This window comes from Oxyura jamaicensis, chromosome 3 (genome assembly GCF_011077185.1).
Source record: "Oxyura jamaicensis isolate SHBP4307 breed ruddy duck chromosome 3, BPBGC_Ojam_1.0, whole genome shotgun sequence".
Taxonomy (NCBI): domain Eukaryota; kingdom Metazoa; phylum Chordata; class Aves; order Anseriformes; family Anatidae; genus Oxyura; species Oxyura jamaicensis.
Window position 1 is genome coordinate 65,679,952 of NC_048895.1, and position 25,996 is coordinate 65,705,947.

The following is a 25,996-nucleotide window of genomic DNA, read 5'->3' on the forward strand; positions in this document are numbered from 1 at the left end:
ACTACTAGATTCTTAGCATTGTTAAAGAATGTACAATTTATTTGGCTGAAGTGGAAAAAGTTATTACTGTAGGTTTTATTCTGCCTCTCCTGACCTCTTTTTAACCTCCCCTCTTCTTTCCCAGGTGATATGGACACCTGAAGAGAAGTTTACCTTTCTTTTTTCCTTTCAAAATTGGTTCTTGTCTTATAATTGTGGTGTCAGCTGTAAAAACAAAACAAAACAAAAAATAAACAAAAAATGAGTGGAATGATTTTTTTTCTCTACATCTATAGAACAGATATTGGAGATAGCTGCGAAGAGTTTAAAAACAAACAAACAAAGAAACAACAGGTTACAAACTCATTGCTGTCTCTGAACATGTTTCTCTTCTGACCCTCCTCCCTTCAGATGCTGTTAAAGGAGAGGTGCAATAACAGAACCTTTATTGGAGAGAACCTAGGTGTTTCTCTCCGCAGATGGAAGTTGCCTTTTGAGTGCAAGCTGAAATTAGAGTGAATATTTCAGAACTAGTATGGGTGTTGCTTTCTGTAAAGATTATGTACTACTGAAATCAGGGAACCATAGAGCTTCATTTTCACAGTCCCAGACCTGAAGTAGCTTATGAAAGTAGCAAATGTAATGGAAGTCATAGATAAAAATTGAAGTAGAATATTGATGGGTTGTCATTGAAAAGAACTTACTCATACTGTGTTTATGATGAAGAAAATCTAAGAAATAGTTTTTTCTTCCATCTCTAAATTCTTTTGAAGTATACATGCAGCAGTGGTACCTTTCTGGTTGTACATTTTGGGTGTGGGGAGGTGAGGACTGGCACCTGGATATTTTGCCTCACTGGATCAAAAATGAAGCTATCATATTTTATGCTGGTAAAATTACATTCCTCTGTTTCATGATGATACTTTCAATGGGTAGACTCAAGCTTTGGGGTGTTTGTGAAAGGTGTGGACTGCGTGTGTGTTTGAAGAAAATCTGTAGTGGTTCATTCTTTCCAAATATGTGCCCTGGTTTAGCAGGTGTTAGTTAGGCACTTGCCTGAATGATGTATGTAGCTGGAGGAAAGGATATATGGAAAAATCAACCTGATGAGTTGTGTTTTAATGTGCATTAATTGTTTCAGCTAGTATTTAAAGTTGCAAAACTGTTGGATAGCAGTGTATTAATGGCTCACCTCTGTCAAATACAATTTATAATGAAGCTTCAGATTATTTATACAGATCATTATTTAAGTGTGGAAATTAATTATGCCATTTCCATCTGTTTACACTGCAGCAAGATATCCTGTTGCTTTTCTTTTGTCATAATTGTTCAATTACAATTTCAGTAATGTAATTCAGTAAAAGAATTTTCAAGAGCTTTTCAGAGTGATATAATTCTTTGTTATTCAGTTTACAACTTTTAAAAATAACTTTTTTTTTTTTTTGCTTGTAATATTAACTACACTGTTGGTTATTAAAAGTTAAACTTTGAAAATGATATTCCACTGCAATATTCATTCTTCTATTAGCACAGATCTGTTGTCCTTTTCTTCTTCTAGCTCTGCAGTTGTGACAGTTGGTGATGAGCGTGACTGAAGAATTGTGTCCATAATTTTCCTGCAATTACAGTCACTGCTTAGAATTTTTGATGTAGATACGCACTCCATCATACATTTTGTCTCTTCATGACTGTTAGAATTCAGAATCACTACCAAAAATCTTCTGTAATCATGTTCTTAAAGCCTTTTGATGTTTTATCTTATCCATTGTTCTGCCTTTACCTTATACTCTAATGTGAATGGAAATGTGCTGCCATGTTTCTGTTTCTTTAATCAGATTTTTTTTCAGCCATGTATTCTTCAAACTAATGCAGTCCTTCTATCCCTTGCACCCAGAACTCCTGGTCCTCTGTCAGAGAACCAGCTGTGATAGCTTTCCTGTTACTTTCGTCACTTGCACTTCTGCACTTTGTGACTTGTCCTCCATTTTATTTTTGGCACAGTCTTCATGTATGAGCTGCTTTTATCCACTTGAAGAAATTCTACTCCATTAATGAAAGGTGAAAGAATAAGCGTACAGGCAAATCTGAAATGAACACAGACTTTCCTAAAATAAGGAATTCCTAATAACTCCTGCAAGGTTTTGTTTTCATGCAATATGATATGGTCAGGTTATTCATTATCTCTTACTTCAGATTTTGAATAAGATACACATGGCTTTACAGATTTCTTAGTAACAGAAAACCACTTGTGTTGTGAACATAATCAAATGAGAAGGGGCTTGTGGCATTTCTGATGTTTTGTAAAGCATTTATGATTTCTCCTCTGCCTTGCCTGCTTTAGATACAAGAATAAATTAAAGAATTATAAAGCAGCACCTTTAAGGGAATTTAATCAGTTTAAACTTGCAGGAAGTTATGGTGTGGTGGTTCAGATCTCACACATGCAGCTGTAGGTTTGTTGTAGATAAAACCCAGCAGGCAGCTAAGCACCACACAGCTGTTCACTCACTGCCGACACCAGTGGGATGGGGGAGAGAATCAGAAAAAAGGTAAATCTCGTGGATAAAGACAATTTAGTAGGTCTCCTAGAGACAGAATGACAGAAAAGGAAGGAGAAATATTAGTAATGGGAAAAAATAATACAAATCAAGTGATGCACAATGTAATTGTTCACCACCCACTGACTGATACCCAACCAGTCCCCAAGCAGCAGCTGCCTGCCCTGGCCAACCCCCCCCAGTTTTATTGTTCAGCACAGCACCACACTGTGGGACATCCTTTTGGGCAGCCTGGGCCATTTGTCCTGGCCGTGTCCCCTCCCAGCTGCTGGCACACCCCCAGCCTCCTCGCTAGCCGTCAGCACCAGGAGCAGGAAAGGCCTTGGCTCTGTGAGCACTGCTCTGCAGCGACTGAAACATCCCTCTGTTATCAGCATTGTTTTCATCCTAAATCCAAAGCACTGCACAATACCAACTGCTAGGAAGAACATTAACTATCCCAGCCAAAACCTCATGAACATGTGGTTATTCTTTTAATAAGGCTACATAAAACAACCAGTGCTAGCACAAAGGAAGGGAAGGGGTAGGAAAACAACCACATACAACGAAAAAGGCAGAATTGCAGCATATGAATTAAATTGACATAAGCTTTGCTTCAACTACCTTGTTAAGGTATGATTTTTTGTTATTGTTGGGCCTATTTAATTGGTCACTATCACTGGGAAAGGAAGGACTCAGTTATTTCCTTCCTCACCTTTTCTTTCCTTTCTCTTGTTTGTTTTCTTCCTCTGCCCCCCTTACTTTCTGTCTTTCCCATCTTTCAGCAGTTCTGGCATTTCTTAGAGAATAAACCTATTCATGTCATTTATCTAGGATAACTAGTGAACTCATTTAGTAACATACCACAAGAGAGGTAAAAGAAGATCAGGACTTGGCATCAGTATGTTTTTAGAACAATTCTAGCAATACTGTGAAAGTGCACCCTTAGTAATGTGCAGTAGGCTTCCTCCTTCGCTGAGGACTGTGTAGCAATTGGACTTCCAGCTACTCACTGCTAGGCAAGTTACAGTTACCTACGAACTTGTGAAATTGGGTTGGTGTTTATTTGGTGTTTATAAGTTTGTTGGAAGAAATTTTCATTCAAAAATAAAATCAAGATGCTCTTACACACATTTTTTTTGTACTATAATGTCCTGTTGGAGGAGGTGATAGTCCATGTTTAATGATAAACTTAGGACAAGCAAATGCTTTAGCTGGAAGAAAATACAGTGCTAAGAGTTGCCACAATGTAATACCCGTTACAGTCTGTGATGGGTATATTAAATACACAGTTATGTTAGTATCCTGGTTGCACGGATCTTAAGCTTGTTTCTCTGTCAGAAAGGAAACATAAGTGTTGACTTGGCAGGGGTGAGTGGGTATTGAATTATTTACTGAGGGTGTTTATTCTTGGATTTTGTTACTTCTGCAGACCTTTAGTAGATACATACATATCTATGTTTCTTATATTTGGTACATATTTGAAGTTGCATAAGTTCCTTTTATGCTGTTGTATTTAATTAGTAAGTATTAACTTCCCAGAGAAACCTTAAGGAAAATACAGTGGTCCACGGTCTCTAGCAAAGTTTTAGAAAAGACTGTAGCATAGTAATCTGTATTTCCTTATTCTGTTGTTGGAGCATAAATCAGCATTGCAAAAGAGCAATTTAAAGAGCATTTAAACAGTATAGTTTTAGACACATTGATGCTGCTAGCTATTAGCTTGTGTGCTTTTCAGCAATCACAAAATAAAATAAAGATTTAATTTTGTATAACTTGCAGCAGAGGAAGAGTATGATAGAGACTAACTGCAAAGAAAAATAGGGGTCAAATCATGAAGCCAGGAGGAAGCAGCAAAGACGGATGGGCCATGGTCTTGAAATACTACTTTCTTGAAACTATTGTTTTTTTTTTTTTTTTTTAGTATTTTTATTTCCTTCAGTGGAATCAAAATTTCACCCTGGTCTCTGTTTGATGAGTTGACTGCTTAAATCTCAGCTTGTATTTTCTGCTCCTCAGCTGCCAAACTGAATTACTACAGTCCTTTAGGGAGTGAAAACCTGTTTAACTTGTAGAGGTGTGTTGCTTTGCAGTTCTATGATTTTCTCCAACTTTCACCTGTTACAGAAATGGCAGAGGAGGACAGAAAAAGAACTGAGAATCCTGTTGATAATAATGTAAGAGTAAATCCTTCTGTGCATTAAATTTTTATACTCACATAAGCTCTTCTAAGTATCAGTGCCATGTTATTTGGAAAGATGCTAACTGAGGATTTAGTTATTTGAGGATAACAAAGGAATTTCATGTTAATTAGTTTGGGAGAATTATTAATAATAATTGTAGAATACTATAATCAGCTTTTAAAAAAATACTATGTATTGTTTTAATAAATTCCAGAGTCAGGGAGACAATTTGCTGATTATACATCATTAAGGTCTTTAGACCAGCTTAAAATAAATTATATGCAATATAGTAATTCTGTTGAAAATCCTTTAATCAGCTTAAAAGAATAAGATCATTTGAAAAATGTATTTTTATTGTAGAAACAAGTTGTAGTGGAAAACTGAATACTGAAACACTACGAAGGTGTGAAATCATAGAATCATAGAATCACTAAGGTTGGTATAAGACCTCCAAGATCATCTGGTCCAACCATACTCCCCCCACCAATGTCACCCGCTAAACCACATCCGTAAGAACCGGGTCCAACATTTCCTTAAACACTCTAGGCATGGTAACTCCACCACCTCCCTGGGCAACCTGTTCCAATGCCCAACCACTCTTTCTCTTGTTACTCTTTGAAAGTAACTTCAAAGAAGTTTACTCTTGTTACTCTTTGAAAGTAACTTCAAGTAACTGCTTTTTGAATCTTTAATCAGAAGTCACCTTTCATGACAGAATTAGTTTCTGTAGTGTTTTTTTGTTGTTGTTGTTTGTTTGTTGGTTTTGTTTTACCCAAAACAGAAAAACAGAGCAAAGTTTGAAACATATGAAGAAACTTCATCATCATAGCATCATAGTGGATGTTTAGAAGTAGTGAAGGCTATGATCTTTCATAACAATAGGAACTGCATGATCCCACAACAAAGGGATTGCACACAGTTGGAGTGAATTCATGTGCATTTACCTTGCTGCAGGATACCAACATTTTTCTTCCCTCTAGTTGACCACAAAATATTTCAGAGCACTCTCAAGTGCTCTGGGAACCAAGTAGCCTGAGGAGAGATGGTCCTACTGATTGTTTCCATTTTGTAGGGCCAGTATTTTATGCTAGAAAACTGGGTTTGATCAGTCTTATCTTACATATAATTACTTTATAAAATTAGTTTGCATTTTAACTTGAAATTTGTTCTGCCTTCAGGGAAAAAAAAAAAAAAAGGCTAGAAGAGTAAGTCTTTAATATTAGCATTTTTCTTTTTTAACAAATCTTGGATATGGGAAGAAAATATTTCCTCTTTGATTAACCAAAGCATATGTATGCATTCTTTTAATCACTATTTTGTTGTATGCATTATTCAGTGTGCAGTCTCATGTGTCAAGAGATGGCTTGCTAGTATTCATTGTTCAGTCTGAATTCCAAGATAGAAATTTTGGTTGCTGAAGATGTTTCATTTAAAGAAAAATATATTCAGACTTTAAGTACACATATCGTATTGTTGAAAGGCAACTTAACATTTTCATATATGATTATACAAGCTGGTTTTGCATTTGTCGCTGTAGTTCTTCTGTTTTCAAATCTCTGTTAGACTCAGCCAGTTGTGAAACTTACTGGCTCAGTCTGAGATATTTTGTTCTAGAAAAATGATAGAGTATGTGTAATTTCCTCCAACTTAGTAGAAAACAGAAAAAAATAATAAAAAAAAAACTTTCTAGCCAAGAGAAAAAAAAGTACATACTTACTGTTCTTTTGTCATTGCATCAATGGCAATATTAATATTGAAGATCTGTTCGTATTGTAAAGAAAGAGAGAATATGGCTTTAATAACAAGGTGAGAATAACAGTAAGGAGCAATCTTTGAAGTTCTATCTTTGCATTAAAAAGGATTCTTTCATAAAAATCTTTTTGTAAACTGTTCCATAGGTTTGTTTTACAAGCAGGCTGAACTTATAATGAAAAATGTTATCTGATATTTTTGAGCCTCATATATAAGAATTACTGTGTTTTAGTAGTGTTCAGGTAAAATTCAAGCATTCAGAAGTCAGAAAATTCCTGAGTTATATTCTTGTATCCTGACAGCACCAATGAAGAGCCTGTGGCCCTTGGCTGTGGAGCATGCTGGGTGCACCTAGATTCTTCAGAGAATTGAGTGTGACATTCTAGATTTCTCTAAATATGAACTTAAATTGGCAAGGTGGCTATTAGGGCATCCTTCAGTGACAGCAAACGTATACATTCAGTGTAGTCTTTTGCAGAGTTTTGGCTCTTTGTGCTAAAGTTGGGAAACACTGAAGATAGGAATTCTCATACCATTGGCAGTCCAATATATTTTCACAAAATTTGTTTGATAGGTATGCCTAGCAATCTGAAGGCATATACATATATGCCTTTATGTCCACCCATAGCAGAAGCATCTGAGGGAAACCTGTACACTGAAAGAAGCAGAAATTTTCTGAGGAACAGTGTTACTTTACTAGGATGCTTCTAGGATGCATCTAGGATGCTTCATTTTGTGTTCAACAAAATAGTGCTGCCACCTCACAGTTTTATTATTAATCCATGTATGTATGGTAAAGGTTCTTTGCCTATTTTTTCTCTTTTAGTTTCTGTGATGAAATTTCAGGTTTCAGTGATGAAATTACATGGAAATACCCAACATCTATCTTTAAAATAAGTTTCCAATTCTTATAATTTTGGGACAATATATAAATATAGTGAAGTTATAAAATGTGCTTCAATAACATCTTAAATGTTCAAAACCCTTCAGTAATTAAAATGAGTATCCGTGAAAAGCAGAACATCATCATCTTTGAGACTAGCTGCTTCTCCAGTTTAATTGTCATGGATAGGGGATATTTAGTTAGTCTTTTCTTTCTTATGTGTGAGGTCTGCCAAAAATACCAGGCAATGATAAAGCTCTTATCTGTGTCTGACTTCCCTGTTACTTGGTACGGTTTTGTGCTTCTGATTCTGTGCTTCTAATTTGTCTCTGTGGTTCTTTGTATCTAGTAGTTGCTTATTACTTACCATAGTTAAATTTTAAAAAAGAAAGAAAGAAAAATTAACAAAAAGAACCCAAGGTTGTCATAAAAAATATCATTATTTTCATTTATTCTAGATAAAGACCTTGACAAGCTGTTATCACTCTTAAAAAATCCAGATAAACAAAGTGGGTGGGCAGATATTTGTAGAAGACAGTTCTGCAAAGTCATGAAAGCCAGACCAGATATCATCAGTGGAACAAGTAAGTATGACTTTAAACTTAGAGTTTAAAAAAACAGAAAGCCATTGGTCTGCAACGGTTCTTTAAAGTTTTATTGAGGATTATGTTATCTGTAGTTGATTTTGTGTCAGTTAGGAAAACTAAATATGATTTTCCTGAGAAAACAAGAATGACCAATTTCATTAAAAGTTCCCAGAATTCAGCCTTACTAAACATCAGGGAATCCACTCATTCAGGTTTTTCTTCATTTTAGTACGTATTTTCTAATGAAGCTCATACTGGTGTATTGATATGGAAAATTAAAATAGCAAACTAGCCAAACGAAAAAGAAGAATTACCCATATAGCATAAATCATCAGAAATAAGACTTAATAACTCACTTGTAATATAATACATACTTGTATAGCAATAAAGAAGATAGGTATTTTCAGAAATTGCTGACCTCTAATTCTTTAAGAATCCTGATTATGTTCAGAATAGTTTAATTTTTTGTTTACATATGTCAGAAGAATTCCCTTTAAATTCTTTATGAAAGCAACTAATACAACTGACAGTGAATGTAGAAGAAATACTTTCTGTATGGGATCAAAGTAACCCAGCAAATGTGTTTTATATAAAATACATGAGTTTTATCATAATTTATATAGCTATATGAAAGTTACAGAGCAGTTTCAGAATTCTTAAGTAAATTCTTTAGTAAAATTTACATTTAAAGTAAAGATAAAAATTACAAAATGAATGTTCCTAAATTCTCAGAGGCTTCCATTCATATTACTTGTTTGAAACAAGTTTGAGTCTGTAGTCTTTAGGTGATTATAATTTAGTCAAAGCTATTTGGAAGAATGTGTATGTGGACAATACATATATAATGTATTATGTATACATTTATATATACAGTTATTTCAGCTGAAAACAGTTAACCAGAAGTAACCGCAGTCTTCTGAATCACAAGCATATATGCATGTTATATTGTGTTATGTATAAATAATGCAAATATATGCTTATAGTTTACATTATATTGTACAAGCCCAGAAATGCATGCATTCAGAAAGCTTTGTGAAACAGGTAAACAGAGATTCATAACTATTCAGAAAGAACTGCACATCTTTTCTGAACTTCTGCTAGTATAGTAAAAATAAATGGAAGAGTAACAATTAAAGCCTAGATATTTCTGGGGAAAAAAAAAAAAAAAAAAAAAAAAAGTATGTATCCTTGCATCTTTCTCAGATCTAGTAGTTTAGCATATTTTTAATGTTATATGTTGTGGAGTACAAATAATTTTGTAATTGTATAATCAATTTTATTTGAATAGAGCATATTTTCTAGATGATGCCTTCTTGGATTTTATGAAATTTATGTTGAAAATTGTTAGTCTCTCTTCCTGCATCTAAAAGTAATTATTTGTTGAGAAGCATATTTTTATAAAAAGAAACAAAGAAAACAAGCAATAGAACATACATCTAAAGTAGCTTATTTACAGAGAAAAATAAAAGAGAATTCTAGCCTTTTGTGCTTTGTATTATTCTATACCTAACTTCAAAACTTGTGTAGGTAGTTTTCTGTAACTTTGTTGGAGGTACCAGAAGCTAGAATTAGGAATTAGAGAGTCATTCTAACAAAATTTGGATTCATTAACCAGATTAGGGTTACTTCTGAGTAACTGTTTCCAGCCAAGATAGAATTAGGAGTAGAAGTCAGCAAGAAAGTATCCGCAGACTTGTTAAGCCTCACAGGGACTTCTGCAAGTGTTTTCACATACGAAAAAATAAAGTATGAAAATAGAAACAGAATGTCTTAAAGAAACACCAAATAAAAAAATAATAATAATAAAAAAAATTACCACAGACCAATGTTAATATTATTAACTAAGTGTAAATGCTGTTCATCTAAGGTGAATTCAAAGCTGTTGTTTAAATTTTGCAGATCTGCTTGGAGATAGTTTGGAAGCAGCAAAATTTCTGCTAGCTGTATGGTTTGAGACACCATCATGCTCATTGAGACTACTTTATGAGAGAGAGCTGTGCTGCTAGGCATGTATTTTTGCAGAATGTGATGCTCTTCCAAATTTCAGAGGACTGAGGGTCTTCAATCCAGATCTCAAGAAATCAAAGCTTTCTCTTTAGTCACAGATGGAGCAAATTTTGATTGTAGAACAAAGATGCATAGTTATGGTTCCTCTACTGGTCCCCTCCTATAGCAAGAGGGAGACTAACAATAAAAGGAATTGAATGAAAACGTAACTAACAAACACAACATTGGATTCAATGACTGTGTAGTGTTGACTTTAAAATATTTTGGGATCTAGTGTTAGGATTATCAGATGCTGAATCTGTACAACCTGCTTGAATTCTGTCAGAACATCCTTGACAAATTGTACAGTAGCAAATTGTACAGTACAAATACCTATAATTCAGTCTCCTGGTATTGATTACTATTGCATTGACCAAGTCAATGCATTTGTGCTAAATGCTATGGTATTGCATTACTTTGGGGAATGGCCATCTTATCCCTATACAGGCGTTTTCTCTGCTAAAGCATTATCTCTGGCTGTAGCTTTTAAGTCATTTCCATGGTCAAACATCATAATCCACTTTTGAATGGCTTTCTTGAATTGTTAAAAGGAGATATTAACTTTTATGTTCAGACTTGTATGTTTTCTGGTGCAGCAGGACTGAAAGTGCAGAATTTCTCTTGATCTTCTAAAAGAAAATCATATTGTAGAGAAGCAGCTTCAACATTCTACAGCTCTAAGCACAATAAGCTCAGACAGAAGCATTCTAGTCATTCCTTCTGTAAACGTGCCACAGATTTGTGCATGCTTGGGAAATAGCTGCTTATTGTGCAGTTTTGCGTGTCTCTGGGTTGCTCAGATCAGCTAGAGGACCACTGATACAGTCCTTAGTCAAGCTAAGTCTTGGCCTCTTTTGGAATAGTCTTTGCAGCCACCCTGAAGCATGTTTAGCACATCTAGACAAGGGCTTTCTCTGTATTTGAACCTAGGTTTTGGCAGGAAGAGAAACAAGCAAATCAACTCCCCCACAACAAAGGTTAGATTTATGTGGAAAATTGCAGGGCTGTGTCAATCTAGGCTTAGTATATTGAATGTTCAAATCATTCGTGTGATAGGAAACTGTTTTTTGGGCCTGTTTCAAAAAACCCTTCTCATCCCTCATCCATCAGGATTTGTAAAAGCTTTTTGTTGTTGTTGTTGCTGTTGTTTTTATCCCAAGAAATCTCTCTTATATTTTCCCAATTATCAGTAGCTGACCTCTCTCCTGTTTGGGGGCAATCCAACATCCTTAGTCAACTCTTATGTTAGGAGACTTTAAACCCTACATAAGAGAAATTGAGGGTGTTGCAAAGATCATGTAATTATATATGAACATTCTTTCATTTATAATGAGAGGTAATCCATCCCCAAATCCTAATTGTTTTCTTCAAGCTTTATATCCATATGTGGATATGGATAGGGATAACAAGCTCAGCTAGAATGACTTGATCCTTGGGAGGCATTCATTTACCATGGCATGATCCCTCAGGAATCTGGACTTAGATCAGGAGTATTCTTTACGACTGATTCATCTACCTCCAAAATGTTTTCTCTTAAAAAGTGAACAAACAAACAAAAAATACATGTGGGAAGGATATTTCTTTTTTGGAGCAATTTTCATCTTCAGTCAGTTATCCTTTTAGTCTCAGCAACCATTGATTGGCTTCAAAGATACAAAATACATAATCAGAAGCTCTTGAAATTGCATCTGAAATCTCACTGGAAAACACTGGATTTTTATTTATGTTTTACAATGAGTTGAATGTTTAATGACAATAGAGTCGTTAAAATCAACACAGTGTTTTGGAATCCATGAAAAGTCATTGTTTGTGATGTTTGTGTGCTACAGCCTTTAGCAATCACTGCAAAAAGTTGAAAATAACATCAGATCTTTCTCCATGGGATGGACAATGAAAAAATGAATATTTTCAGTAGGTATGACTATTTTTTTCTCTTCAGGATCAGAAGACAATAGACTTGGTTATTTTCAAAATAACCAAATCAAGGGCTGAAAATGTAGCTTATATCAGGACACACTTGACAGCTGAGTCTTAGCAAAGAGTATTTCAGTTGTCAGCACTCTGCTGTAGAAGTTAAGATAATAGTTACAGACTTTTGTTTTTGATGAAAAGGGTCTTCTGGATTCAAAGACAATGAAGACTATTACCTTTCTACCATTATTAGACCATCATGCTACTTTTGGGGGTTGAAAATGGTTTGAATTTCAGCCTTCCGTTGGTCCTACTAAAGAAGACTTGACTAACTTCAGTCTGCAAGAATAATTTTCCATAGATTCTCTTTTTAAGTGTGTGAGAGAAAATTTTCTAGGCTGTGATTTCATAAAGAAAAGTCAGATTAACTGCATTAGATTTCCCTTCTGAATTGATCTCCAGAGGAGCCTATTTTTATAAGAAGAACCTAGAATCTCTAAGCTGAGCTTAGTCTTTTAAAATATGGACCAAATCTACTGCCTCAAAGATCATGCAATCAGATCTTGATTCCGTCTGTGGTCTGCTCTCATTTTCTGTATGACCAATTTCAAAATACTGGATTTGCAGCAGAGGGGTTTGGAATAATACAAAAAAAGATTTTTATCTTTTTATGTCTTTACTTGATTTTTCAAGGGGGCTTGCTTCAGAATTAGATTGAAACAGTAGGTATTCCATGTCACATAGGGAGAACAATAGTGGATCTAAACTTCTACCCCCAAAACAGTTTGAAAACATCTGAAGGAATATACAGTAAGTGGTGTTAATGCATGTGAATGTTCATGCTTGTGTGTACAGATTACACCATTTGATGAGTGTAGGATTTGATAGTCTTGTTTTTTCTGTTGATAAAGAAGATACAAGTATATTGATAAAAGATATGTATCTTTAATGGAGACACTCTTGAAATTTTTATTGCCTCGTTTTCTTCTATTCAAACAAAATGCAAATTGTACTTTTGCCATTTCAGTGTACAATAACTGAAGTCTCTCCATTATCTTAGGAATTCAGAAAAGTTCTCCTTATTGTTGCCTTTAGGAATGGAGTTGCTGACTGTGGTTTGCGTAGGTTTATTGAACTGATATATGGTTGATGGAGTTGAAAATTTCTGATGCTACTTATAAAGAAGTCAACTGTCCAAGGTTTTCACTCTTGAATTTTTAACCTTTAACACAAGTCAAGAAGGATTACTGTTGACTCTTAAGAGATTTCTTTTTCTTCTAAATTCCTTTGAAGTATCTGTGAATTGGTATAGAATATGATCCGCTAATATTAGTTACATTAGAGGATCAAAAATTTTCTAATATGTTCTACAGTTTTTGACCTTTTTGGCTTAAACCCCTCAGAGAAGTAATTAAATAACCTCTTCTGGTTGTTACCTAGTAATACAGTTGGAATCATAATTTTTTTAATCAGTGTTCTTATGCAGTTTAGAAGCAATTTGAATTACCTTCCTTTTGTACATTAATTCTTCAAGAAAAAACAAAACAAAACAAAAAAGACAAAACAAACATCCTGTAGGAATACAACTGTTTTATGGAATACTGAAATGGTTTAGTAGATTTTAAAGTTATTCCATTTATTTTATATATGATTACACACTCCAAAAATACAATTCTCTTTATTTTGGATGTGTGGATTCAATTTACATGAGGTAATAGTCAGTCTTAAAAACTTCTATATATATACTGCAAACCTTCCGTAATTTAAGAAAATTAACACTGTCAACAAATTGTTAGGCCATGACACTAATTTTTATATATGGACATAATCTCTGCATGAGATGTGGGCTATTGCAACAATACTTACTGTGTTATACAGTGAACTTTTCTAAATTTCATTTGTCTCCTTTTCCAATTAAATGAAAAATCATTGAGCCAGTCTCCATCTTTATAAAGGTTCCCTGAGTATGTCTACATGGCAGCTAAATGATCTAGTATTAAAAGATAAAAATTAAAATGACTACTTGTCATTTCACATGAACATTCTTGTGGAAGAGAAAATGTCCTTTGAAAACCCTCTATTTCCATATTAACCAAATTTGTTTTGATAAACTCTTATGCATCTTTTCTCCTCTCAAATCTGATTAAAAGCTTTTCAAAGATCCTGATAGGCACTTAGTAAATACTTTCAAATGGTGGAAATCAATTTTGTGCTTGAGTTTCAAAAAATTGCTTAGTAGTTGTTGAGCTGTCACTTCTCCTATTAAATCAAGCACTGAACTATTTGACTGTCAGGTCAAGCCTGTGGATGGCTTCCAACAAAAAAGGGAAGAAAAATACAGTGCTCTGACTTGACTTGAATTATGCAATACTTTATTCTTTTAATATAGGTCCTCTTTGCTATTTTTTTTCTTGCTTTACTTACGCAAATATTTGTTACATTGTTGATAGACCAAATTTCACTAAGCCACATTCACTAAGTGAAGATGTGAGATTGTTTGTTCTCACAAAATAATTAAACCATCACTCTTCTACATTTTTTTTTTTTTTGCTAGCCCTGTGTGGTTTCTTAAAGGTGTGACTCAAGTAGTTATTTTAATAAAAATACATAACAATATAAATTATATTTGTAATATTTTTCATTTTCATTTGCTAATCCTTTACAATGCAAAAGTAATTTTTTTACTGTTGGACCTGGTTATTCTAACTGTAAATCTGTGGTTAGCTGTTGTAGTGAAACTTTCCCACACAGGGGAATACCCAAACTCAGCCTTTAAAAAATGTTTTCTGGATTAGTTCTAGATAAATTTCCGTAAATGTTTTATAGAGTTAATCATTAAAAACAAACAAAAAAAACCCACACACGATTTAATGTCAGTATATTATCTTAAAAAATGTTTGTTAACTTCCAAATGGTTGGAATAAGAGTTAATTATTTTCTTTGACATTCTTTTCTTTATTATTTTTTCTGGCATAACAAGCATCAGGCTGTGCATGGAGGTTCTGTCTTTCTCCTTCTCCTCATGCACTGCAAGCTTGCACTCCTTCTCTGTCAGTTTTCCTACCAGCAAGGCTAGTTCAAGAATTTTCTGCTTTTCTCCATTTCCATCTCGACCACAGATTGTTATGCTTCACTTGTGTTGCTATGACTGTTCATACAGCTACATGCTAAAATGTTTTATCGGAATTATTCAGCTTAAAAATGACAAGTCCTGTGCATGCATGAAGTTTCATGGGGCTAGAAGCTGAAGCTTCAATGCTGTTGAGTTGCATTTGAGGTGATGTCAAGGAAACTCTAATGTGCAGACTTAAAATGGGAAATACCAACTCTTTTGACTTTGTAAGAACACTCCCTTGCTTTGCATTACTGCAAAAAAATATATCACTATTCTTTAAAACCAGCTTATCATAACATTCACTTATCAAAAATGTTCATCGTTGCTATATCAAGTTCTTAATATGGCTAATCTCAATATGGGTATCGTCCATGCAGTATGAATAAAGACTTCCTTGTATCCGTTAGTTTAACTCTGTAGGGTGCTAGTGTGTTCAATTGCAGGAGCCTCAAACTTGCAGAATTGAAGAATCAGAAGCTTTTTTTTTTTTGTCATTGAAAGTTGTCACTAACTTCCTGGCTAACATTCTTTTAAGGTGGGTGACGTAATTTCTTATGCAGTGACCAGATTTCAGCACCCGGCTTGTCTGTGCAGTATGTGCGGACTCAACATTCCACAGAAAGAACTGAATAACAACATTACAGCCATCAACTTATATGACAGATTTTCCACACGGAAATACTCTAGTCACTTAATTTTCAATGTATAGCTTTTATAGTTAAGTGTATGTTTTTATCTTGTGGTGTGATAGGTCATGTTGGAAACAGGCTTTAAAACTTTATTCACTTTTGTAGGCATCGTTTTGGGGAATATTTTTTCTTTCTTTCTTTTTTTTTTTTTTTGTCTACATAAACAGAAAAAGGATAAAATATTGTAGTTTAATTATAGTTAATTTTAATTTTATATTGAAATAATGTAGCAAATTCTGAAGTAATCCTTGGAGGATACAAAGATGATAGAGAATTCTCTTTCAGTTTACACAGAATATATTCTCAATAAAGCTATTTAAAATCTAATTTAAGTTAGAAATGGTGGTAGGAATGCAAAAGCACTAAGTATGCTTTGAATTGTTCCCCCATAAAAACATGAATAAACATGCAGAAATTTAAATAGCTTTAGTTATGTATTGCCATCTTATTAGGCAATATAATTCTCCACTTTGTTAATTGCCTTTAACATTTAAATATTTTTATTCTTTTTGCAGTTTTGGCAGAATTAATTGAAAAGTTCGTGTCACATCTTTCTGAAAGCCGAATGGATTGTTATTTCAGCAGTGAAAGCTATAAAGGTCAGTTTCCTAATAATTTATTGCTGTGCAGCCTCTTCATATTCAAATTACTTTCCTTTTAAGTATTTCTATAGTGGTTAGGGGATTGTTGAAAATTTTCCTTAACAACTCAGAAATTCATTACTTAACTGATGGGAAGTACCTCAGTTTGGAGCAAAAGATGGAGCAAAAAGACTTCTACTTGAGGAAGAAGTACAGACAATTCCCATTTCTAGTGTGCAGTGGTAAGGGTGTCATTCAGAGTATTTGTTGACACCTATTTCAGGGTGATTTGCAGACCTGGTGGCATAAATATTTAAGCAAGCTTAAGCAATCTAGTTTGGAAAGCCCCTTATTATGTAATCAACCCCTAAGTATGCCATTTATATTGCATTATTTGATTTGTTATTGCTGGCAGAGCAATCTGAGTGTTAGTGTCACTCAGTCTGAGTGTCATGCCAGGAACAAAGGAGGGATGATAAAGTTAAGTTATTCTGAATGTAAAGTAGTATGTTTTAATATTTTGAAGTACTTATAAATTCAGAAGATACAAAAGCCTTGTTAATTGCTGGAAAATGCACTTTCATTCTTTAATATCTGTAAAGACTTCTTTCCTAGGTTGTAGCTTACTCATTTGGAGTACTAGAGAACCAAACCTTCTTTGGGGAGGACCTATTATTTATACTTCTATTTTGTTCTCACATCCATAGGATGAAAATATAATGTCTATGGAGACTTCAGACTTGCCTTTGAAATTTCAAAGCATAAAACCCCTTTAGTAATTTAGATCCCTTTCTTTTATGTAGTGACTTTGCCATTTAGCTATCAATCTTCTGAATACTTTAACAGAATACTCTATTTTATTTGAGAATCTTTCTCTTTGCTTAAGGGACAGAGTTACTAAGTGCCAGTTCTGTCATTTTTTTATTCCTCCTTAAAAGATCAGTTCTCAAAAACTTGCACTGAAAGATTCTTCTGTACCCTATTGTCCTGCATCAGTTTATTACTTACTTTTTGACTTCTCAAGAGGCATAATGAGCAACAAAAATGTTTTTATTGACTCGTAAAATTTGCCATATGCATGTATCTGTCTCAACTCAAATCATGATTTCAGTTTCTCTGTTAAAAGCGTAACATCTTCACGACTTAGATTTGACACATAGACATCCCAACATGCTCGTCTCTGTACATTTTTCTTTTTAGGTCAAAGTTGAAGGTATTGCACAATCTCCAATGATATTGAAGGCTCAGGTGTGGTTTCTTTTCCTGCCTTGGGGGCTGCCTATCTCTTGGTTCTTTAGAGGATAGTACAGCCTACAGACTAAAACAGTTTTTCCTATTAGAGGTTGTCTGTTTGATTTCAATAAGGCAAAAACTTAACTGAAGGACGAACAGAGGAGGAACTGTGCAACTTCCAAGTGGATATCTTGCCCAGCAATGCAGAGCATTCCTGCTGTTTCTTAATCATAATGGTTAAGTGTTCCCATCTAATGTGGTAAGACTTTAATGAAGGGACACAGTAGTCTGTACCCTCTGCACTTAGAAGTGGAGTACCTTATTTCCAATCCACTCTTGTCCACATTGTTCAAAGTGAGTGTTTACAACAAGTTCAGGAATGTTGAACCTGGATCTTCTACTTCATTAACCTATGATTTCAACATGAACCATTGATCAAATGGAGCTGTCAACAAAAACATATTGTTCATCTAAAATTTAATGCCAACTTTAAAGAAGCCAAGATTGAAAATCCTATGACAATCACATACATGAAATTATACCTTGTGATTATCTGTTCTTTAAAGATAGGTATAGAGAGAGAACAAATACAACAAATTAAAAGCTCTTGAAAATCTTGGGCTGGACAGATTTTCAACAGACCAACACATTTTTAAAAATTTTTTTTTACTTTTCAGAAAACCAGTCTAGTCTGTATAACATTCCTTTCTGTATTTTATGAATCACTTTTTCATTCATAATTATACAGGCAGTATTGGACATGAATTCTGGAAATATGTTTATGTATATATCATAATATATATATGTATATATATACACATAATATATATATATACATATAATATATATATATATTATAATATATTATGTATATATTATAATTATATATTATGTTTATGTAGTTCTCAAATAGAAGTTCCATGACGCATTATGACCTCACTGCTTTAGTTGCAAAGAGAAAAGAAGTGAATCTCAGAATTCAGCAATATGCAAAGTCCTCCTGCTTTTCTACAGGAAGGTTTGTTGTATCTCCCAAATAATTTAAAATGGCTGGTGTTATCAGATACCTCATTCCCTCTAAAATATACTCATTTGCTCTGATTCTGAGGAACTTATTCCTTCAGAACTGCTAAATGCTAAATTAAATCCTAAAGTGACCCAAAATAAAATAACAGGAGTTTGAAGCTAGAGTAAATACATTTAAGATCAGAAATTTAAGATGGCACTTTCTCCTTCACAATAAAAAAACAACATCAGGTTGGCCGATGAACAATTTTCCTTCGCAAATGTTTTGATATTCCCTGTCTGAATAAATATAAGGTTAGAAATGGGATAGCGAGAGGCCTTCTGAAGGATTGTCAGTAGTCTGGAGGTCAGACACAGATGTGAACTGTAGGCAAAGGGCAGGTATTCTCTTAATGTTTTCCCTCCCGGTCAGCGATGCCATTATCACACACCCTTTTTGTGAAGAGTTCTCCAGCCCAGGAAAGTGTGTTGCTCAGTCAAACAGCGTGATTCATCAAAGGTTTATTTTATGTTTTACAGGAAGTAAGTTAATAAAATTTCATAACGCATTTTTCAGACAAGTGTAGCAATGAGTATTGTCCAGTAAAACCAGCTAAGACCAATAAACTCATGCTGATTGGCAAGAAGGTGAAACAAAAATTTGGTTCCAAAATTGAATCTAGGATTATACAGCACTCTGGAACAGTAAAAAGGTTTGACTGTATGAATCAGTTGTGTAGCTAAATTTACACTCATTTCACTCTTTCTTACCCAATAAAATACACAGTGTGGCATTCCTATGAAGACAGGGAATGTGCTGAGAGACTCCAGTTCTGTATTATGCTTCCAGTATTTGCACAGAAGGGAGAAACAGAACACCCTAAAATCTTTATCACACTTTATTATTTACTTAAAACTAGTTTTGTTATTCTCTCACTGATTGAATAACGATCAATCAGTTTTATATGTATTTCCCAGGATTTTGTGCTAAAGTATATGAAGGGTTGGTATTTCTCAAAGGAGAACAATACATTCTTGAATGCCAACTTATTTTGCAGTACTTTTATACATATGCATAAGTGTTATCTGAGCTATAACCTAAAACTGTTGTTACAGTAGAGATATCATTTTGAGTTACATAGAGCTAATGAGTTGTTAGTAAACTGTATTCCAGATGCATCTTCCTAGCTCAATATCTAAGTAAGCCAAAAATGCACTTTGCAATTGCATGTGTCCCCCATTCATGCTCTTCAATAAACTGGGATTTGGGGAAACAGTTTCTTACCAATGTTTAGTTTTAATTTAGAGAAGCCACAATTTTCATGAAACTGGATCCAGTATAGTGCGTAGATATTCAGTGTTTATCATGTTCTTGAAATGGGAAATATATTATCTTAAAAAAAATGACAGCTTTCTAAACCCGTAGGTAGTTGTAATTAGAATAACACAGTCATCCATCTGCTGTGGAATCCCTCAGGATTTCAGTCTATTATAAAATCTGCAAATATGGAAAAATCAAATTAGTTTGGGTTGTTATCGTTTTGAAGATAAGGGATAAGAAAAAATAACTGATAAACCACCATGCATTTGCAGTGCTTAATTATAAACAGTAATACAAATCTTACTTGAAGTGTACTTTTTTCTAGCAGCAATGATACTGCTGTGATGTGGATTCAGATGAGGAAAATAATATACAGTACGTATGTTAAATGTTAATGAACTCGTTCCACCCCCTTTCCCAAGATGAATACTTTACAGTTTGCTTTTATTTGTCTTTCTTCTGAAAAAGATATGATCATTGAAAGCCAATCCTTGATGCCCAGGTGTCAGAGGCAATAGGATGGCAACAGGATGCAGGAGGCAAGGAACTGGAATTTGCAAAAGCAGTAAAACTGGCGTTATGCATTAGGGATATGAAGTTACTAAAATAGCTACTTCATCTTCCTGTTACCAGCAAATTCCAATTCATTGGAACAGAAACGTTTTGTGTAAATGTATTAGTTTTCTCAAGGTTCTAGCAAGCCTATTTCTCAAGGAACTCCACTTGCAGAGTTAGCTTTTTCTTTACTGTGAGGGTGACAGAGCACTGGTGCAGGTTGCCCAGAGAGGCTGTGGAGTCTCCTTCTCTGAAGATACTGAAAACCAGCCTGGATACCATCCTGCACAATGTCCTCTAGGTGATCCTGCTCAGCGGGGGGGGTTTGAACTAGATATTCAGAGATCCCTTCCAACCTCGGCCATTCTGTGATTCTGTAATATGTTAGTGTCATGGTCTCCACCACGTGTTGCAAACTTCCCAAACTCAGGAATGCTATGACCTCTCATGGTTAACTGTTCTTTTGGTGCAGATGACCTTGCAGTTGAGTTCTCTATTTCCACTGACCTCTACCTCTGAAACAGCTCAAGCAATACAATCTCGGGTATTCAGGCCTTAGCCATAAAATTGAAATATCCTGCTCTGTTCCTTCTCTAGTTGAGGCTCAGTTCTCCAGATAAACTAAATTTCATAGGAACTTTGTACCATTTAATAAACTTAGTCTTCTAAGGATTAGGTGGATTGGGTGATGAACAGAAATTTTAAAAATGCCAATGGGAAGCTTCTTAGAGGGAGTAATGAATCAGAAATACAGGACTACATCACAAATTGGGCTGAGAGGGAAGGGGCGAAGTAGGGGCATTCTTCCCTTCCTCCTGCATCATTTGTTGGATGCACTTCTTTAAAGATAGGTGCTATTAGCAAAAAGCATTTTGCCCTTTGCTAGTTGTTGCGTAATGACTGAAACTGTAGTTTATTGTTAATGATGTTGCTGCCAAAACCAGCTTGAGTATCTGAGTATTAGAACTCAGAGAAGTTCTAGATATGAATATTTTGATCTTCTGTTGTTAATAACAAGGAATCTTTCCGATGATCTAGCAGATACTTTCAGTAATTAAAGTGGAATTGCACTTGAGATTACCTACCTCTGATGAGAAACCTTTGTCTGTCTTCATTTACAGTTTAAAAACAACAATAATAATAAATTTCTTTGAAATGGCATTTTTTAGAGACAATTCAAACAATGAATACAAGATTCAGAGTGTCAGAAGTGTTATAGATGAATGATTTTGTGGAGGAGATGATGTTTTGATGTTCATCAAAGAACAGTAGCAAAATGGCAGAAGAGAATATGGTGAGAAAAGTATGACTTCCACTCTTCCCCAACTCCTTATACTGACTCCTTGGGTACCTTGACAGTGCCAGTGTTTAGACACATATTGAAGAATAAAAATAAAAAGAAAAGCTGATTTTTATTTAAATAAAAGATTTGGTCGGTTTCACAATTCTAGTTTGTATGGACGAAACCAAAGACTAGAGACCTGACAGGAAAAATAACTACGTATTTTAAAGTTCCTTGAAGCTCCTACAAGAATTATGCAGGTGCCTCTGACCATCATGGGATATTCAATAACTGTTTGCAGTTTTATTACATACCGTTGATTAAAGGAAACATGTAATTTTTGTAAAAAAAAAAAAAAAAAAAAAAAAAAAAAGAAAACTAATATTTCTTACCTGAAAATAGACTGAGTTAAAATTTAGCTTTTTGTGAAGATTATTTGTGTTGCCATAAAAAGATTTGGCCTGAGCACCAAGAAGTGAAAAAAGGTAAGTCAATACTGTAAGTACAGCTTTAGTCATTTTTCCCACTTACCACAAAAGGAAAGTCAATAGTTTCTGCGGGGTAACTGCAGTGAAATGGGAATAAATTATTACCCCCAAACCATACAAGTTGTATGAAATATACTGTAAAGATGTTTCAGCTTGGCATCCAGTCATTTCATTGTGAATGCAATGTAGCCCATCTCCTGACTTAACCACATAAAAGTTTCTTTGTGGTAAGAGGAAAAATGAATAAGAAAACCTTTCAGATGAGTCATAAAGTTGATGGATTGAAGTTTAGCATGATCAGGAACAATACTATTGGCTTGTGTTGCCACTTAACTCACTCTGAAGTATCTGTAGCTACAGATTGACTTTAATAGTACTATTTACTTGCCTTTGCAAGTCATGCTTTTCACAATGTCTGTTTTTATGCTTCTGAATGTTACAAAACTTTTGCAAAGTGCTGTGCATTGAAGCACTTGCAATGGGCATGACCATAGGCAGTACAACTGATCAATCATAACCTCAAAGCAAGTAAACACTGAGATTGCATAAAGAATTGCTCCTTGTCTTCCCTTTTTCCTGTTCTCCCTGCTCCCCCTAATCTTTTGGGAAGGCATGAAAACCAAGGAAAGGACTTTGCAATGAAACAAGAAGACAAGGAAGGGTTGGAAAGAACGGAAGATCACAAAATAATAAAAATAAATACTTCTTTATTGTAGAAAACTTAATATTTTAAACTTTTTCATATGTAATGTTCATAGTTTCATGTTTAAAGTTATCACTGGCAATTAAGAGTTTGGTGTTTCAAAGGAATCCTTTTCTCTTTTGAATTAATAAGATTGTATTAAATAGTGGATTTCTAAAATAGTTTTGAGAGCAGCCATACTGATATTTTTTTTATGATTAGCTTCTTGGAAGAGTGCATGGAAGGTTGCTAATGTAAAGAGCAGTTGCAGGGCTAAACCAAATGTATTGTTTACATCTTAATGTGATCCATACCAACTGCTGTGAAGTCTTACACATTTTAGAATGAGAGACAAAGTCAACTTCCCATTGTTACTATTATTATTTTAACTGTAAATCTTCACAGCTCCTAAAAGAATGTGTGAGCCATCCTTCAAGTTTCGATTTGGGTTAATTTCCATTTTCATAAGAAGTATAAAATACCTACTTGACATAGATGTTTCTTTTATTAGATAAATAAAAAGGAAGTTGCTAAAGCATGTTGTTCATTCCATTTAATAATAGTCACAGTGCAGTATCATGTTCTTACCTAATTCACAGTTCAGAGAGGTGTTTTGTCATTTCTTTGAGGGTAAATGGCATTCTTGTTTAGAAAATTGTTCCATCAATGCCTTCTGTTTTTCAAGACAGTTACTTTTCACATATTGATAAATAATTGTCAAATGGGTTTTGTAGAATATTAAATTGTGTATTAAATCCACAGAGTCATGAGCATCATTATAATAGTACAGTCGCAACATACGACTGCAAGGTTGCTAGTAAGCTTTTTATCCATGGATTGCAATATGCAATATCTTCATACCCAACTTATTCTTAATAATAATTCTCTAGCTTAATGGAACATTCAAAGTTTCTAGGTCCAGTTTTTAATCAGTAAGAAGTGTTCCTTTGTGTATTCTAGATGGCTTTATAGTTTTCAAAAGCCTAGTGTTCCCAGTTTGTTAATTGGTAAAGCAAAATGGAAATCAAAAAATTTGTCAAAGAACCACAATTTCTGTGTTCATAGTGTGAGTTGTGGATTAGTAGTAACTCAACTGCATAGTGTACAGAACTATAATTATATCAAATACACTGGTGTAAAAAAGCAAGAGTTTTTGCCTTGATGAGATACTATATAATATAGAATTATTCAGTCCAAATTCTATGTTAATTTTATCTTCTTTCATAATACATGGGAAAATATCAAAGGGAAAACTGATAAGGAGAAAATCCTTTTCAGCAACTAAGAATTATTATACCAGAAAATAAAAGGCAACGAGGATGAATGAAATTAGATGTATTCTTGTAATGTTGGTGGAAGTAAGCATTCAGTACTTGTAAGCTGTTACAGAGTGGAAACTGGCTCAGATAGTGTGCTGTCATATGGCTGTTTTTCATGGCACCCTTGTTGGACTCTGAGACCAGCCCCAGCATTTCCACTCACAGGAGGCTCACCTTAAAAAGGAAGCAGAGCTTCCTTGGTGTTGTTGTGGTTTAACCCGGCTGGCAGCTAAACACCACACAGCCGTTCGCTCACCCTCCCCCCTCCCTCTCTGGGATGGGGGAGAGAAACGGGAAAGTGAAGCCTGTGGGTTGAGATAAAGACAGTTTATTAAGATAGAAAATAATAATGATAATAATAATAATATGTACAAACAAGTGATGCACAATGCAATTGCTCACCACCCGCTGACCGATGCCCAGCCCAACCCTGAGCAGCCGGCCCCCCATCCCGGCTAGCCACCCCTATATATTGTTCAGCATGCCGTCAGATGGTATGGAATACCCCTTTGGCCAGTTTGGGTCTGCTGTCCTGGGTCTGTCCCCTCCCAGCTCTTGCTGCACCCCCAGCCTGCCCGCTGGCAGGACAGAGTGAGAAGCTGAAAAGTCCTTGGCTTAGTATAAGCAGTGCTCTGCAGCAATTAAAACATCAGCATGTTATCAGCACTCTTCTCATCCTAATCCAAAACATAGCACCCTACCAGCTACTAGGAGGGAAAATAACTGTCCTAACTGAAACCAGGACAGGTGTAGATATTGTTAGACTGTTTCCTTCTCTCCTGCTATTCAATACAGTCATGCCAGGACTGAATTAACCATTAGTCATAGTCAACTCATTCAAATTCTCCCTAGCTTGTCTTCCAACATGGCTTCTATGATATAGTATAGCTCTGGCCTGCACAATTGCAAATAGGAACCTGGAAATGAATGCACTGTTTGGATGGTATTTGCAGCTTGAGAAAACAGGTAGCTTGGAATAGGAGCTATAAAAAGTTAGCAACAGTTTCATCCATTTCCATGGCTTTATAACTGAAATGTCCTGTGATTTTATATGTATTCTTTCAAATACTGTTTTTCTTCAACTTGTGTTCTGGGGTGAAAAAAAAAAAAAGGAAAAAAAAAAAACAACTTGAGATTACTATTTCAATCTCATCAGTTTATTGAATAAATTCAAGAAATTTTCAGTCTACAGCTCATCTGAGCAGGACACTTTTTCTTTCTCTCTCTCTTTCTCTCTCTCTCTCTCTCTGTCTCTCTCTCTCTTTCTCTCTCTCTTTCTCTCTCTCTTTCTCTCTCTCTTTTCCTTCCCTTGAACTTCATAACCAGAGGCATTTCTTCTCTTAACCTTAGTCCCTGTTTGCTTACCAGGAACATAGTGTTTACCTAAATGGAGAGTCAGGGAATCCTTCCATTTAGTTTCTCTATCTGACTGAAAAGATACAGAAAAAAATCATATTATCTGCAATCTGCTTAATAATAATCAGACTTTTACATTTATGACTTACATGAATATATTTTCTACTTCTGCTGCTATATATATTTACATTTTTAACAGACAATTTTTAAATTAAATTCATTTTTTTTTTCTTTTTATTAGCACTTTGTCTCAAATAAGTATATTAAAGGCTTAAGCCCTCAGCTTTTAGCTCATAGTATTACTGGAGTGATTTTTGAGGTCCATCTCATCACTATCTTAGATGAGATGAGAACACTAAATATACAGAACTTCATCTTTTGCATTTAAAATTTAACATTTTGAGAAAATATTACCAATGGGGTTGTTTTAATTCATGATTTATTAATTTGTTTATCTAACTTGGATTTTTCATTTAAATAAATGCAAAAGAA

General features: G+C 34.6%; 1 protein-coding gene across 6 annotated transcripts in view; it reads left to right on the forward strand.

The window, feature by feature from the left end:
* TBC1D32 (TBC1 domain family member 32) overlaps positions 1-25,996 on the forward strand; it is an 87,149-nt gene that overhangs the window by 49,608 nt on the left and 11,545 nt on the right. For all 6 annotated transcript variants that reach the window (XR_004749467.1, XM_035321887.1, XM_035321888.1 and 3 more), the window contains 2 exons: positions 7,793-7,918; positions 16,198-16,281. Coding sequence is in view for 5 of the 6 variants with exons in the window: in XM_035321887.1 (XP_035177778.1) it covers positions 7,793-7,918; positions 16,198-16,281 (210 nt within the window). In the remaining variant the exon portion in view is untranslated. The remainder of the gene's footprint in view (positions 1-7,792; positions 7,919-16,197; positions 16,282-25,996) is intronic.